Source organism: Zosterops lateralis (assembly GCF_965231275.1).
Source record: "Zosterops lateralis genome assembly, chromosome: 26".
Classification (NCBI taxonomy): Eukaryota; Metazoa; Chordata; class Aves; order Passeriformes; family Zosteropidae; genus Zosterops; species Zosterops lateralis.
In genome coordinates this window covers 891613-908906 of record NC_139786.1, presented here as the reverse complement: position 1 = coordinate 908906, position 17294 = coordinate 891613, and the positions used below count along the sequence as shown (strand labels likewise).

Below are 17294 nucleotides of genomic sequence, written 5' to 3'. Positions count from 1 at the left end.
AAAATCTGAGTTAACTGGCCACAGTTAAACACCTTAGTTTTCCCTAAAATTAAGTCTTTTGCAGATGTAATTATTCCACAGGTTTAGATATGGATACTGCCATCCTTCTCTCTAAGCTGATGGAACAGGAGAGGATTTGGCTAATCAGGTTTATATTCAGATGTGAACAGCCTGTGCCTGAAACCTTCTGCCTGGACTGAGTGGGGGCCTGGGCACACAGTGAACCACAAACCAAATAACTTCACTGTTGTAGAGCTGGATGGCTGAGGAATCTCCCCCACAGCAATGCCAAAGGTGAAACAGTTAAATCTTAAGATGATGATTGAATGCTGAATGTGATTACAGAGCACCAGTCTGACTCCAAGATGAGATTTGGGCTGGAGAATTTTCCCCATCTGATTTGAAACTTATTCATGTTTCTTCTGATTTAATAGCAGAGCATGATTCAGGCCAAGCCTTGAAATCTGTTTAGTTGCAGCTGTGCACACCTGCTTGGCAGGAATCTCAGCTGGAATATGTGAGATTCCTGAGCTCCTTTCTGCATGGAATCTCCAGTGCTCAGGTAATGCTGCAGGATGTGACATCCCCTCACACAGTGGGGCCCTTTTCCTGGTCCCACTTGGCTGGACTTGTTCTAGGTGGGGCTGTCACCTGTAATTTAGACTAACAGCCTGCTGCTGTTGATGGAAGGTTCTAGAACAACCTGCTCTGTGGGAATTGCTTTGGCTCCTCTTCTCCTGGATCACTGTTTTTTCAGCCATTGTGTTGAATCGATCTTACTTGAAATCCTTGGAGCTGGAAGTCACCAATTTTACAAAGGTGAGGAGAACAGTTTGAGTGCTTTATCACCTCAGTGTTTGTCTCAGACATTCAGCCCTGCTGTTGTGCAGGATGTGTGGCAATCACACCTCCTGCCATTCAGCCCAGCTCAGCGTGCCCAGTGTTTCACTGAGCTTCTCATTTCTTTTTCCTTGTGGTTTTATGTTCCAGACTAGACATAACTGTGATGAATTGGAAGTCCTGTTGATTAACATATTTTCCTGCTTACTGGTTGATTAAGCAAATGTGTTTGGTGGGGCCCAGGGACAGATGCCTTCATTCCAATCAGAACAACTCCATGTTGACAAGCTTTCAGGTTTTAATGGGCTGGCAGTGCCCAGAGAGAAACGTGCACAGGGTTGTTTGGTGCCATGCAGGTGTCATGTTTTCACCCCAAAGATCCTGAAGAATCCTCTGTGCCACGAGCACAGCAGCACAATTTCCTTTGGAAGTTGATTCTGTTGGAGTTGTGGGTTTCTCAGCTGGCCTTTAGTGGGATTTTTTAGCTTTTCTGTGAGGAATTTGGCTTCAATGAAGCCTGGCCTGCTCTCTCCTGCAAATGGGGTCTGGTTTTTACTGCATTGGTGGATTGCTTGTATTGAGGCCACTTCCTCTGCAGTGGGAATTGGCTCATGGTGTGTCTGTTTTATCCAGGGCTCTCAGCAGCCACACAAAATCCTTGTGCATATGGAATGCTGGGCTCCAAAAAACCTGAGAATCTCATCCTAGACGTTAGACGAGAAGCATTATACTTTTAATTTTTAAAAGTAACACGTAATGTTACTTAGAGAAGATGTAATCTGCAAAAGATGATGGGTGGAAGGTTTCACAAGAGATGCTGTCACTTGTAGCCATGGGAGTGATGCCGAAAACACATTTTACATTTTCAGCCTACATCATACTTGAAACTTCATCATATTAGTATTAAGAAACCCTGTTGCTTTAGCTAGTGGGCAGCTGCTCTCTGTGTAGGCATGTGCATGCTGAGCTAAGATAAGATAGGGTTTTTCTCAGATATGAGGCCAAGATAATTACAGCAGGAAAATCCTGCTAAAACTGCTCTTGCTTCAGTGAGCTGCAGAAATCCTTTAACATGTTCTAATTACTGACTCTATGGTTGAATTAACAAATGTGTGGTTCATCCGCTTCCTGAAATGAAGATGAGATCTTGCACTGAATTAAAATTTGAGTGTCAGAGTGTGAACTTCTGAAACTTGCAGAGGTTGATGTCAGCTGTTACTTAAAGGAAATTTCTTGCTTTGCACTTTGAAAGCTTTTTTTCCTAATTCTACACTTTAGGTGGTGTTTCCTTTGATAAGAAATGCCCAAAGTTGAGCTTTGCACAGTCATGTGCCTGTTTGCACTGGCATTATCTGGTGGTAACTAAATATATCTTTACCTGTGTGGTGACACAGCTTTCCCCAGTGTTGAGATTGGCAATTAATAGCTCTCACCTGACAGAAAAACTTGTGTGAGTCATGAGCTGGAGGAGGAGATGAGTTGGAGCCCTGGCGGTCACTGTGAACTTTGTGGTAAATTCTGGTGTTATCTCTGAGATCTGTTCTAGAATGGTTCTGGTGCTGTTCCAGGAGAATGCAATGCAGCAGAATTTGATTTCCACCCACTCTGCTCTCTGAAAAAGCAATCTGAATCCCCTTTAATGTGCTAATATCTATTATATATATATATATAATTATGTACATTTCTATTTTCTATAGTAAGCATGCCACAGTATGATAAAAACCTCATTTGGGCAGCAGAGGTAACATAAGTCCACAGCTACACATGGCTCTATTTTACTTTTTTCCTACAGATAAACTGATATCAAGTAATATCAGAGAAAAAAAAAAAAAAAAAAAAAAAAAAAAAAAAACTTTTGTGCCTCAGATACAATTCTGTCAAGTTGGTAAGGTTCATCCATTCACTCATTCCATTACTTTATCCCCAGTTATAATATATTTGCACAATTTTTGGTTGTTTTGTCCTAGACCTTCAGCCTTGCTGGGCCTGCTGGCATTCTTGTCAACATCCTGCTCCACTCTGGCAAATTCCCCAAGACTGATTCTCCTTTGCACTCCAGTCCTTGTGAACATTATAACAGCAAAGAGCTGCTTTTGTGCTGCTTTTGTGCTGCCCTGTGCCCACAGGCTCTGGCTCCAGCGCCTCTGTCCTGCTTTATCTGCCAGATAAACCTGTGTGCCTTTGCACCAGGCCATGGTTTCCTGTGCGTAGGAGATGCTGCACAGAAGCAAAGCTGCAGTGGTCACTATTTATAGTGCAGAGCTATTTCAGTGCACTGAGGTGGGTTTTTTTTCAACTGGCCTCGCTGAAATTTTGTAGCGACTGAATATTTAAATTATTTTGCAGGTTTTTTTTTTGTCAATCAGAGAATGGTTTGGGTTGGAAGGGACCTTAAAGGTCGTCTCACTCCACCCCCTTTCACCACCTTTCACTAGTTCTGTTCAACCTGGCCTTGGACACTGCAGGGATGGGGCAGCCACAGCTTCTCTGGGCCTCCCCATCCTCACAGGAATACCTTTGAAGCCACGTTTCTTCTACAACTCATAAAAGTTTAGGAAGAAAAATGAGTCTGGTACTAAATGTGGAGGTGCCGTATCCTGGATTGGAGCTGTGAGCTGCTGTGGCTGGGAAAACACAGAGCCTTCTGTAATGAAAAAATGCTGAATTAGGTGACTCCTGATCTTGCCTGTTTTGTCATGTTTATAAGGAATTACTTCAAATAAAAAAAGCATTTTCTTTTGAACTCCAGAAACAAGGACTTGGCTTGTAAGTAAATTCAGCAGTAAAGAGCTGAAGAACAATTTTCCATCATATTGCAGAGACTCCCTGGAAGGGCTGTAGGGGTTTCTCTGTGTGTTGGGGAGGTGATAATGATTAATCCCTTTGCTCTCTCTGGATTTGAACTAGAAGGAGAACTAACAGTGTAACTTCCAGGCTGTGCAGAGACTTTGATCTACAGATTTCCCCTAAAAGTTGGGCAAGTAGATTAAAGATAGGGAGTCACAACTGGCTGTTAATGGGGAAAGGAATGAGAGCATGATGAAGTGGGAAAAATTACATTGCTCTGAAGGTTTTGTAGGTGTTGGCTGACAAGATGCTGAGAATACCAGGCTACTAAATAAAAATAAAAAGGGAGGCAAGAGTTAAATGAGGAATGGTGCTGTCTGTGAATTGCTTTTCAGTGAATTGAGTCAGTTAAACCCTGGTCTCCACCTTTCTGCTGCCATGTCCCTGTTCCTCCTGTGCATGGCCAGCTTTGTGTGATATAAAACATGTTGAGTTGTTTAAAGGTATTTTTAGATCTTGAGGTACCACTACCCTGTTTGCTCAACCTTCCAGCCATCTTTCAGGAGGTTTCCCACTTTTTCTGCAGCATTATTTTGTTTTCCCTGGTCTGCGTCAGGAGCTTGGAGTACTTGGGCACAAAAAGCTATAAATTCTTCTTTTCAAATGTTTGCTAGAAAACAATGGCTGTAAATACTCAGTTTGAAGATCCAGAATCATTTAGGAATTACTTTTTTGCAATGCTGAATTAGAATTATTAGAAATTCAGAAAGACTTGGGAATTCTTAAGTGAGTTATTCTTTATGAGGAAAAAAAGGAGGTGGATCTGAGTCCCTTTAAAATGAAGCATTGCAGCCCACTGGATGTGCTCATCTTGGCTTTAAGAACCATTCCAGGCTTCTGTGTGACACCAGTAAGTGTGTGAGTGGTCTCTCAATTTGTGCAGCTGTGATTTTGATATATCAGCTGCAAGGCTGAGGGAGGAACAAGGGTTTAAGCCTTTCTTTGGGAGTTTCTAAAAGTGGGGAAGCAAGTCCTGATCACAGGCAGGAATATCAAAATTCACTTTATAATATTGGGGCTGGAGATCAGATGTTAAAGGAGCAGTTGGAAAAAATGTTCCAGATGACTTTGAGGCTCATGTGGATCCCATCAGGGCCCCAGAAATGCTGCCCCAAACATGTTTCATGAGGCATTTCTGCTCCCCTGGGGAGGTGATGGCTGATGTTGAGCTGAGGGCCTGTTTGTGGCTTCCTCCTGAGCTGCAGTTCTTTTATCTCTGAATAGCTCTGGAGTGAAATGGTGAGGTGCTATTGCTGGGCTCTGTCTCTGCTCCTGGGACACTGCATCCACCTTGTCAGGGACAGAGATACTTGGGCAATCTGTGACTCTCAAACTGTGCCTTTTATTTGCTGGGAGAGATTTACTTTTCCAAGCATCTGTTAGAGTTACCTAAGCTAGCTGTGCTGAGATCCTTTTGCAATATCAAGGTGATTAGGAGGAAGAAGGTAAAGGGCAGAAATGGACTTTTTCTGTCCATTCTGAAGTTAGAAAACTGATTTAATTCTAAGTGCCTGTTGTGGTCAAGTCCAGAACTTGTTTGACTTCAAAAGGCTTAAATTGAGACAAATTCTTCTGTCTAAAATGGCTCAGACTTAATGAGACTTGGCTTAGAGGGAGCTGAGGGAGCTGGGAGGGCTCAGCCTGGAGAGAAGGAGGCTCAGAGAGACCTTCTGGCTCTGCACAACTCCCTGACAGGAGGGAAAAGCAGGATGGGGTCAGGCTCTGCTCCCAGTGGACAAGAGGAAATGACCTCGAGTTGTCCTAGGGAGATTTAGATTAAATTTTAGGGAAAATGTCTCCCCAAAAGGGTGGTCAAGCCCTGGTAAAACTGCTCAGGGTAGTGGTGGAGTCACCATCTCTGGAAGTGTTAAAAAATCTTGTGGATTTGGCATTTGGGGACATGGTTTAGTGGTGAACATGGCAGTGCTGGGGGAATAGTTGGACTCTGATTTTTTTTTCTAGTGTCAATGTTTCTGTGACTTCTACCCTGCACTTTTCATCTGTCCTTTCTCCAAGACAAGAACTCCAGTGGTTACCTGCAGTCAGTGTTCCAGTTCCTGTTCCAGAGGTGGCTGCTGTGAGGGACTTGTTTAGAGCTTCAAATTAGTGGAGGAATTCCAAACAATGTTCTTCAAGAAGGCTGCAAAGACTTTCAGCATCTTTGTGTTGCTTTTCCTGTTGTTAGAGCTCTGTGGCTGCAACTGTCAAATGCATTTCATGCTCTTACCTCACCACCACTTGCAAAAGCTGCACTCCACTGGTTCTGCTGAGGGTGAGGATCTTTGTGGCTTTTCAGTTATTTCCAAACCCTGTTGTGGAACCTGCTGCTGCTGCTATGAAGTGGTCTCAAGAGGCTGATGTCCCACATTGAGCCTGGTGCTGTTGTCCAACAGTTCTGGAGTTGATTTTTTGCAATTCTGCACAAGTTGCCATAGCACTGTCCTGTGCTGAGTTACTTTTTTTTTAAGATGTGTATATATATTATCTATATCTATCTAAATATCTTACCTGCTGGCTATCACTGTCCCTGTTGTCTCATCCATGTTTTTACTCTTTAATACCACCCTTGGCCCTGAGCTTTGTGTTAAATTAGGAGAAAAAAAAATCCCTTCTGGCAAAAAGGGCCCAATTTTCTTTTCCTCTCCCAAACTCAGTGTAGGACCAGCTGGAGCAGGGAACTGTGGGGTACCTGGGATCAGCTGCTGTGGAACCACAGACTCCACTGCTCCCTGCTGAGTGGGACAGAGTGAGTTTTTTGCCTTTTTTCTTCCCAACTTGTGGCACATTTGTGTGGCAGCAGAGCCCGTGCATGCAGGGAAGTGTCCCAGTCACGTCTCAGTGTGTTACAGAGCAGTCTCTGCCATTGTCCACAAGTGCTGCTGGATCTGCTCTTAATGCCTTGCAGTGAACATATGGCACCCAGAGATGGGGGTTCCTATTCCCCAACTTCCTCCATCATCCCAGTAAGTTACTGGCACTTCCAAGCAAGAATTACTCCTGTTTCTTGTTTTACTTGTTGCCGTGTTTAGTGTTTATCTTCCTCCCTGTGTTTTCAAATTCTGTGCCTGTTTCTTTGCTTGTTCACTGCTGTTGCAGATCCTTGCAGAGTGTTTTGGCTCCAGCTTTGTCTATTAGAGCATATGTGCACTGGCTTCATCACTGTCACTGCCTGCAAATACGGAATGTCTGCTGAGTGTCTGCAAGTGTTGGGTCTGCCTGGTGAGGCTCAGGGGGGCAGCTTTGACCCCACACTGGTTTAGACTGTGTTTACTTTGGACTGGTTGTGTTAAACACTCATAAATAATCAGTGCAGGCACTTCTCTGGAGCACCTGAGTGCTAATACACCCTTTTTTTTTTTTTTTTTTTTTTTTTTGCTAATTGTAGGTGCTGGCAGATCAAGAGTAAATCCTTACTGTTGTACTTGTGGTCACGAATGGCTTTTCTTGTTTAATCTTGTCGTTCCTTGTGAAGGATTCTCTGATGTCTTTTGGAGACTTTAAATTTTTTACATCATCTCCCTCAGATGTGTGTGGTTCCGGGTATGAAGGCAGGCAAGATTCCTCTGTGAAACTCCCTCAGAACTCTGCATTTGGAAGGTTAATTTTTTGACTGTAGAGCTCCTAAATTCTTTCCATTGCCAGGCTGTTTAATGCTACCCTTTCCCCTTTGAATTGCCTGCTGACTTCCCAGCTGTTTTTAAGCTGTGTGCCATCTCCCATGCTCAGTATCAGTCTGATTCTGAATTCATGTGGGTTCTTGCCACCTTTTCTTTGCTGACATTGCCACCTTTGTCATCAGCATTGGCTGAAATGTCTTCTCTGCCTTAATTCATGTAGCTCTTGCACGTTCTCCATTGTGCTCAAGTGATTGGCAACTATTTCTTCATTTTTAAATCCCTTTTAGGAGCAGTTTTTCTGTGGCTCTTTATCAGTGAATGAGCGGTTTAAAACCCAGGTTTTAACTGGGGTTTTAACAGACAACTCCTTGTCTCTTCAGCCTTGGACTGTAAATTTTAAATGTATTTTAAGTGATCCACAGGCACTTAGATGGCTTTGTGTGTACTTCTGATTGAAACTTGGTGAGTAGCTTGGTGGGAGAGTTGGAGAGTGTAAATAAATCACTCTGGAATGCAGGTGCAGGTACCCGGGTACAAGGATCCCTGAACCCTGTGCCGTTGCCCAAGCTCATGAAATGTCCTTGGAGCCTTAATGACACCCTGGTGTGTCTGAAAGCAAGTCCTGGAGCGTATCTGGGTAACCACGGGGGATTTTGGCTGTAGCAGAGGCAGGAAGCCTGACCAGGAACAAGATTTGCTCATTAAACATTTTCTGCAGAACCAGCTTCTCCTTGCCTGGGCCTGGGGGTGTCACTTCATGGTGGGAGGGGCAGGGCTTTATCTGAGGTGGCACACACAGTGACAGAGGCTGGCACAGGGCACAGACTGCTCAGTTATTTCATGCTTTTGCTGCTTGCCCTGGCAGAAACCACAGCTGAGTTCAGATCCTCCTGGCAGACCAGTCCTTACAGTACTTTGTTTCACTACAACCAAGCCAGAGAAGCTGCATTTTCACCTCTCAGTTAGTGGGGGTTTTTTGTAAGAAAAAAAGATAGGCTCTGTGGTTTTATACATTGTGGCAAAAAGTGTTTCCCAAGTTTGCTCTGTTGTTGCCAAGGCTTCACTTTCTCAAGCATTGAGGCCTGGGGCTGGGCGAGTCTCGCTTTGCAGTGGGTGCAGAGCAGCCAGGGGAGGGTTGGGTGAGGTTACTCTGACCTATTTTAGGCACCTGCCTTAAGATAATGAACTTCAAAGCCTCACCCTCAGTGCCTGTCAGTGCCACAGTGGTGACAGGTCCCTTGTGAGCCTCCACACCATGAAAATCCCACCTCCTGCATGTCCTGCCTTGTGTCCCACACTGCTGGCACTTGACTGCTGAAGCACAGGAAGGTACAGCCCAAATTTCTTGAGTGTGAGTCAGTGAGTGCCCCAGAGCAAGGCGAGGCATGTGAAACAGCACCTCAGCTCTGCTCTTCCAGCATTTCCAACAGCTGTGGTTTGCTTATCCTTGTTCTTAGGGCAGTCTGGGCAAGGATTTGGGGTAAGGCTTTACTCAGCTTTAATAGCAGCTAATGATAGGGTAAGGGACTTGCAGAGTTTTATTAATAAAAGCAATGCTGAGGGCAGTTGCACAACTGCAGGGGAGCTCCCATCTTGGCTCCACATGCTCACCAGCTGTTCCCACCTGCCTGTTGACAGTCCCCACTGGAGCTGTGTGCAGCTGGGGGATTTCTGTCCTCGGCCACTCGGTTCCAGCCCACAGCCCAGGCTCAGGTTTCCTGCCTGCCCCCTCTGCAGGCCCCTCAGCAGGGTTTCCTGTACTGACAGCTCCAGCCTCAGGAGTTAACAGCTGCTGGGGCTCTTTGGCTCCCCCGGAGTGCAGCAGGGATCACAGGGAGCAGGATGGAGAGGGGCAGGGGCAGAGATATACCAGGGCATCTCCACAGTAAAACCAATGATTCTGTTGTAGTAAAAGTTGCCAGCAAAGTATCTAATTCCCCATCTGAGTGCTGCTGCTGAGCCTGATGCAGGGCACAGTGTGAGACAGGTCTGGCCTGACATCAGAGCAAGACTCAGTGCAGTGTCTGAGCTGGGAGCTATGCTATAAATGTCCAGAGCCTGGTGTATTCAGAATACTCCATAATTTTGACCTGGATCCCAAGATCACAGTGCCTTGTCACTAATAGCCCTGTTTCTCAAGGACTGATGTGCATCACCATCTCTGGGAGCAACTGGAAAATGTAAAGCCCTTCTCTAGCCTTGATGATGACACTTGGACTGTGCTGCAGGTTTGTACAGGCTGTTGGTTTGCCCAGGAAAACTGGTTTGGTTTGATCTGTCAGAGATTCTGCTTACTAAATCTGTTTGTTCCCAGGAACCTATTTTCTTAAAGAGCAGAGAAGCTCAGCACATCTCTCCCTACCCTGTGTTCCTCTAAACATGTAGAGCTTTAATTAGGCCAGACTGTGCTGATGAAATGAGAGCTTTGGCTTGAGTGGAATTTCAGCTCCCTGTGTGTTGCTGATGGTCCCTGAATATGGCAGTGCACCTTCTGGGCAGGATCTCCCACTCAGTTCTGGCTGTTCTGGAGTGGAGCTTGTGGAATGTTACCATATTTTCCTGAGTGTTGTTCATTGCAGAGCCTCTGTGAGCTGTTTGCTTGGCTGTTCCAGTGTCCCGAAGAGTTGGATATCTCCTGTCTGCTCAGAATTCCAGGATATGGTGTTTCCTAAAGCTGCTCTTGTCAGTGTTCCTGTTGTGCCAAGCCAGTGGCCCCAGTGCTCGGTGGGTGCTGGAGCATTTGGCTGCTGTGAAAGCTCTTCCTGCAACAGAGAATTGAACCAAAACAAACCCAGATTGGGATGGAGAGTGTTGAGTCAAGGGACTTTGTCTGAAGAGGACAGCTGGTCTAGAAGGGCAAGGGCAGGTCCGCTGAAGGGGAGAAGATTAACCTGCTCTTTGCTCTCATGAAGCACCCACCAGCTGCAGAGTTGCACCTACCTCTGGGGTCCCCAGCACAGGAAGGATGTGATGCTGCTGGAGTGAGTTCAGAGGAGGCCATGGAGCACCTCTCCTGTGAGGAAAAGCTGAGGAAATTTGGATTGTTCAGCATGGGGAAGAGAAGCTTTGGGGTCACCTAATTGTAGCCTTCCAGGACCTGAAGGGAGCCTACAGGAAAGATGAAGAAAGACTATTTACAAGGGAATGGCTTCACACTGCCAGTGGGCAGGGTTAGATGGGATATTGGGAAGGAATTCCTCCCCTGTGAGGTGCTGAGACCCTGGCCTAGAGCAGCTGTGGCTGCCCCATCCCTGAAGTGTCCAAGGCCGGGTTGGACAGGGCTTGGAGCAGCCTGAGCATAGTGGGAGGTGTCCTGCCAATGGCAGAGTGTGGAACAAGGTGAGCTTTGATGTCCCTCCCAGCCCAAACCAGTCTGGGATTCTGTGATCTTCCTTGCAGTGTCTGCATTAGATACATAAATGCAAACAAGTCAGTATGGGCTGTGTGAACAAGGTGCTCCAGGCAGGTGCAGGAGAATGAAGAGGAGGTTTGCACTAGGAGGAAAGTTCCACAATATGGTGCCTGTCCAAGAAAACACAGAAGATTTGCTCAATATTCTTGCAGGCTGATGAGACTCCTGCAGTCAGATGGTGTGTGAGGAGAGCTGTGCTGCAGCAGCATGTAAAGGGACACTCAGATGTGAAGAGTTCTGGACAGATACTCTATTTGGAGCTCCTTGGGCAAGGAGTTACCTGGAATAAATCCCTGATGTGGTGAAGAATGCTTGGCTCCAGTTGGAAGCCTTGGCACTCCTCACCTTGGGCCAACCCCTTTAGATGGCCTTTGCACTCTGTGTTTGACTCCTGCTCCTTTATTGCTCAGTCCCTGCCAGCCCTGCAGCTGCTCCTGGGCTAACACTGAGCTGCCCAAATGGGGGAATTCTGCTCAAAGGGCACAAATGGAACAGGCTTGGAGAAAGCCCATCTAAATGGAAGGTGTTAATTAATGGCAGTGAACCGAAGCATGGAGAAGGAATGTCTGCACTCTCATTCCAGCCGAGGGAAATCAGCTTTTCCTTCCTGCAGCTCGTGCCTCTAACACTTGGGGAATTGGGTTTCTAAGCCAGACAGTGCTGTGCCACACTAATCCCCTGAACAGAACAAACACTGCAGATGTCACAGCAGAGGGGAAATACAGAGAAGGCAATGAGCAAAAGTACCATTTGTGGTGTTGAATTTTTTTTGTTAGCAGGAAAGACAAGTAAGATGCCTGCTGGGATACACAGACCCTCCAGGCCTTCCTGCTTACCTCAAATCTCCATGTTATCCACCCCTGAGCCACTTTGCCCTCCCTTCAAGGCACCTGTTTTTTATCCCTGGGTCATCCCTTGATCTCCCTGCTCTGCTCATCTTCAGATCTTTGTAGCAAGTGCTTTTTCTCCTCCATCAGAACTACCTGAGTAAAACACCTATGTCTGAGTGGTTTTTTTTTCAGGGCCCCATGGGAGGCCTTTAGAAGTGACAGAAGTAGCAGAAACAGTCCTGCTGGATGTGGTCCTTCAGCTCTGATGAAAGGGGAATCTTCTGCCATGGGAGCAGCTGCAGGACATTGTTATAAATATATATTATAAAGTTGGCTTTTGGCAAGATGCGTGCTATATGATTAATAACATTGTGGTAAGGATATAGAATATAAGGGTTTTTTATTTCTGCTTTTAGAAAATTAGGCATAGTGACCCGGCCAGCCGTACTTTGCTTTTTTATCTCCTAATTAATTTTTTTAATAAACATATTTTTTGAAAAATTTACCAAAAAGTGAACTTTGTTTTTCACAACATGAAGGTGACTCCATGAGTGTTCCTGCAGCGTGCAGTGAGTGTGGTGAACTGAGGGTGCCCAAGAACTTGCTGTTACTTCTCTATCCACGGCCCTTAACAGTGAACGCTTTTCTCATTTTTTTAGTGGAAATTCGAAGCCAGTAAGTGAAAAGGAAAAAAAATAAAATAAATGACACCCTGAGTGAACGTTGTGTGCACATCTCAAAAGTTGCAATTGTTTGTTTCATTGTGGGATGTGACAGCACCGGGGACTTGGAGGACCGAGGATGAGTTTGTGCCTTTTGGGGCAGGGGGAGCCTTGGTTGGGGCGGTGTGGGGGGTCCCTGCTGGGGCTCCCTGGGGCCTGCGGGTCCCTGGCCCCGGGTGTTATCCCACACCTTTAGAGGGGCAACACGTTGTGACGTGGTGTGGACCCTCCCAGAGGACAGCAGGCACAGCAGGGTCAGGCATGGAAGGCTCTTTATTATCTGACTCCAATAACTTATATACACTTTGTACAGAGGGCCCAGATTGGCCCAAGGAGGTCACAACCTCCTGACTCCATTGGTCACTGTGACCATCAGTCAAATTCTCTCTGAGAGAACAACTGTGCAAAACACACAGATAAGTTATAAGAATACACACATTGTTTACATGCAGCAGACTGAGAATCAGACTGCTAAGACTCAAACACTTGAAACCAAGAAATGCAGGGACGACACCGGGGGCGGTGCGGGGAGGGTCCCTGACCCCCTGCCGGGGGTCCCGGGGGCAGTGCTGGGGTCCCTGCCAGGGGTCCCTGGGGCCCGGAGGTGATGCCAGGGGTCCCTGCCGGGGGGTCCCTGGGTCCCGGTCGGGGGTCCCTGCCGGGGGGGCCGGTCCGGGGGTCCCTGCCGGGGGGTCCCTACCCGGGGGTCCCTGCCGGGGGGCGGTCCCGGGGGCCGGTCGGTCCCAGCAGCGGGGCCGCCCCCCCTCGCACGTGCGCTACGTGCGGCTCCTGCTGCGGCGGGGCCGCCCCTCCCCCGCCCGGCACCGCCCCCCGGGCCCGGCACCGGGACAGGGCCCGCCCAGCGCGGGACCCCCACGGCGGCGGGGGAGGACCCCCGGTATAACCGCACGGGCCGTGGGGCGGGAACCCCCCGGGCGCTGTCCCCGAGGCCCAGGAGCGGCGCTCCCCGCGGGCGGCGGGCGGACAATGGCCCGGTGTCCCCGTTAACAAAGCGCTCGGCCCGGCCCGGCGGGCGGCGCAGACAATGCGGCCGCGCGGATCCGGCCGGCCCCGCCCCCTCGGCCGTGACGTCACCCCGCGCTTGGCCAATGGCGGCGCGCGAAGAGGCTCTTTAAAAAAAGAAGCGCCGGCGCGGTGGTTCCGCTGTCAGCTGTGCGGATCCCTCCGCGCATGTAAACACAGCGCCGGGGGCGGAACGGGCCGGGCCGGGGGCGGAACGGGCCCCAGCGGGGCTCACGGGGGACTCGGGGGGCTCCGAGCGCGGCCTGAGGGCCTCCCCGAACCAGCGGTGCTGGGGGGAGCGGCCGTAGCGCCCCCCGCCGCCGAGGGGAGCGTATAGAGGCGGTGGGAGCGGGGAACGGAGGAGCTGTTGGCCCGCTGGAGGGGCGGGGGGCACCGGGAGGGAGTCCCGGGTGCGCGGCGCGCTCTGCAGGCCTAGGGTAGCGGGGGTAGGAGCGGCACCGCGCGGGGCAGGCCGCGCTCTAGAATAGCTGCCGCTGCCTCTTTTTCCCCCCCACCACAAACACACACAGAGCCCCGAACGGGCCCTCCCCGGTCCAGCCCCGCGCCCCCGCACAAAGGCTCGGGCGGGGCGGGGCAGCCGCGCCCCCTCCCCTCCTCTCCCCTGGCCTGCCCTGCCCGGCCCGGGCGGACTCTTTTCCCATCCGCGGCCCCCCCGCGGACGCGCACGGAGCGCGGCGGCTCCCGTGGAGATTGTTCTGAGCGCGGAGCGGAGCCGAGCGGCCGCCCCGGCCGGGCCATGGCCGAGTTCCTGCCCCCGCCCGAGTGCCCCGTCTTCGAGCCCAGCTGGGAGGAGTTCGCCGACCCTTTCGCCTTCATCCACAAGATCCGGCCCATCGCCGAGCAGACCGGCATCTGCAAGGTGCGGCCGCCGCCGGTGAGTGCCCGCATGGCGCCGCCGGGAGCGGCCTTTGTGTGGGGCCCGGCCCGGCCCGGCCCGGCCCGCTCAGCCCACCCGGGGCCGCCCCTCACAACTCCCCCCGCGCCGGGCTGAGCACACCCCAGGGAGCCCAGGGTTCCTCCCCCCAGGCCAAGCGGCTCCCGAGTGTCCGGGGAGTCTCCTGGAGGGAGCGGAGGCGGCGGGGGCCAGGCCCGATCTCTCTCCCCGCGGTGCCGGGGTTTGTGTGGAGGCCGGAGCGGCCCCGGAGGAGGTACTGGGGGTGCTGCCCTCCATGTTGGCATTGTGGCCGTGTTTGTGGCCGTGTTTGTGGCCGTGCAGGGCCGGGGGAGCCGCTCCCGCCGCCCCCGCCGAGCCCTCCCCGCTCTGGGCGCACTTTGAGCGCAGGGAAAGTGTTTTCTCAAGTTGGATGAGAACAAACTCCCGCAGCCGTGAGTTGGGGCTGGTGGCTCTGCGAGATGAAGCCCAGGCAGACATGGCCACCATTTTAGAATGCGATCCACAGTGGGGAGAAGTGGTGAAGCCTTCGTCTTCTTCATCATCATCATCATCATCATCATCTCCAGCGATGGTGTAGAGAGATCAAAATTAGGGTGTGAATTCTCATTTCCCCCTTGTTGGCGGCTCAATTTACTGAGAAATGCCGTGGCGAGCTTAGAACCATAAGTTTTGTTGTAGTGGGAATTGTTAGTTTGCTTAAAGGTCTGAACACTCACACCGGTGAGGAGAGGGGCTTCTCGGAGTGAAAAATGGAATTAAACAATGTGTGAATGATCTCTGCTTTGGGTGGGTTGCTGTTCCCCTCAGTGGCGCCTGCTGCAAGCCCTGGGGTGCTGCAGCCGGGTTAAGGCAACAACTCCAATGTTGAACAGGCATTGATCGAGTTTACATCTCCTCCAGAAAGGGGAAAAACCTGACAGAACAGTTCTGTGCACTGAACTTTTGTCAGGGAGACTTTGACTACAAAGAAATCCCGTTCAGAAACACACACACACTCCTCTACTTTTGTGTTTTGCTCGTTGCTGGGACTCCTGTCGTGTCCGTCCTTTTTTTCCTCCTGAATTAAAACAGCAGCAACTTGCTGAGTTGGTGTCTGAGGTGGCAGAAATGTTTGTGGCAGGGTGAATAATGTGAATTTTGCTGGGGAGGAAGGAAGGTTTCAGCTCTCTCCCCCCTCTCCTATTTCTGTGTGAAGATCAACTCTTGAATTTGTGTCCTGGTAGAATGTCCAAGGCTTCTTTTCATGCAGGGCAGCCAGATGCTCGGAGTTAAAGGGGTAAGATGGTTTTAGTTACAGAATAACCACTGAAGTTCTGTAGTATTTATTAGTGGATGTTTTTGGGGTTTTAAGTTGCCAACAGTGTTTCAGTGACTGTGGCCAGAACTGGTTTTTTTGTTCGGTTGGGTTTCTTTGGGGGGTGGGGAGGTTGTTCATTTTTTTAATTTTTATTTTTGAGGGGGGGTATCTTTTTATTTGCTTTAGAAACATCTCATCTAAGAAAATCCCATCTTTCTTGGCGGCTTGTGTTAAAAAGCCAAAACCTTATCAGAAAAACTGCTTGTAGCATCTTATCTGTCGGAGATCATAAATCAACAGCCCTTCAAAGGACTGAATTACTTATTGCAGCTGCATTTTTCAGCCTCTCTCATCTTCCTGAAGGGGCAGGTATTGTACCAGATACTACACCAGGTGTTGTGCTGTGTGATCAGCTCTTGGAGCATATTTAGAAGCAGGATGAAAATAAAAATAAAAATAGTTTGGAGCTGCTGAAGGCTGAGCAGGGGCATTTCTGTGGAGTTTGGCTTTGGGAGAGCTGAGCTCCCATGGCTTTATCTGCCCTGGATAAAGCCTGGGGATGACTTTGTGAAGTGCGTGTTTGCTTCAGCGGCCTGGAGCATAGAGGGAGCTCTTCCAAAGCCACCAGAAAAAGCCTTTTAAGTTGACGTAGTTCCTGGCCTTCCCCCTGCGCTCAGGAGCCGCAGCGAATATTCACTTATTGTTCTTTTTTGGTGTAACCGAGGGGTCTGTAACGCTGTCAGCTAAAGGCTGAGCTGCCTTTGCACAGCTCTGTGTGTGTGTTTTCCAGCTGGGTGCCTGGTTTGGTGCTGGCTGAGGTTTGGAATCTCCTGCAGCCCAGGGAAGCTCTGCACAGCCTGGTTACGTGCCGGGGAGCAGGTAGGCAGCACCAGAGCTGCCAGGAGCTCTGCCTGGAGAGGAATTGAAAATTCAGTGATTGGGCTGGTGTTATTTTAGCTTAAACTCTGCCGTGTGGTTCTCAGCAGTTGGATTTTCTGTCTGTGAGCAGCAGCAGGGATAATGTTGTGATGCCCAGCTGTAGCTTCACCATTTGCTCACAGACAAGTCCTTGCTCCAGAGATGGATTTGATGCTCTTTGATGCACTGGAACATGCACAGGAGAGTTTTCTGGGCTCTGAAGGACTGCAGCAAGGATTTCTCTGGTCCCTTTCTACTGGCATTAGCTGGGAAACCAGGTGGGCCCAGAGAAAACCACACCTGTGGTGGCTTTGGAGGACAGTGACCTGTTTGGTATGGGGTAACTGATGAGCAGAAGACTCCTGGGGGGAAGACAGAGGATTCTGAGAGTGGAGGACAGAGGATTCTGAGAGTGGAGGACAGAGGATTCTGAGAGTGGAGGACAGAGGATTCTGAGAGTGGAGGACAGAGGATTCTGAGAGTGGAGGACAGAGGATTCTGAGTTGAAGACAGAATTCTGGATCATCACTGCACGCTCACAAGATGAAAGAAAACTCCAGGACTATATCAAGAGGTGCCATTTCTGCACAGCAGTTTCCAGCTGAGCACCCAAAATGAGTTTTCTTCCCCTTCCTTCCAGTTTGGTTTGTTCCAACCATCACTGGTGACAAGTTTTGCTGTTATTTGTGGATACTGAGCTGCTGCAGGGGCTGCTGGAGGGTGCAGCAATAAGCAGCTCCCTGGCACTGCTCTCTGTGGCATTTTAGGGCATGAGTAGAGTCCCACTGGCAGCAAAGGGCTCAGGGTGGTGGTTGTTCCTGGTGGTTAATGAGCTGCATAAAGTAAAGATTTAAATTTGAGTTTGTTGCGGA

General features: G+C 49.5%; 1 protein-coding gene across 1 annotated transcript in view; it reads left to right on the top strand.

Annotated features, from left to right (window-relative positions):
* Positions 1-14000: 14000 nt before the first annotated feature.
* The window catches only part of KDM5B (lysine demethylase 5B), a 41565-nt gene continuing 38271 nt past the window's right edge, over positions 14001-17294 (top strand). The window contains exon 1 of the mRNA XM_083878469.1: positions 14001-14186. Coding sequence (XP_083734595.1) covers positions 14049-14186 — 138 coding nt within the window. The 5' untranslated portion in view covers positions 14001-14048. The remainder of the gene's footprint in view (positions 14187-17294) is intronic.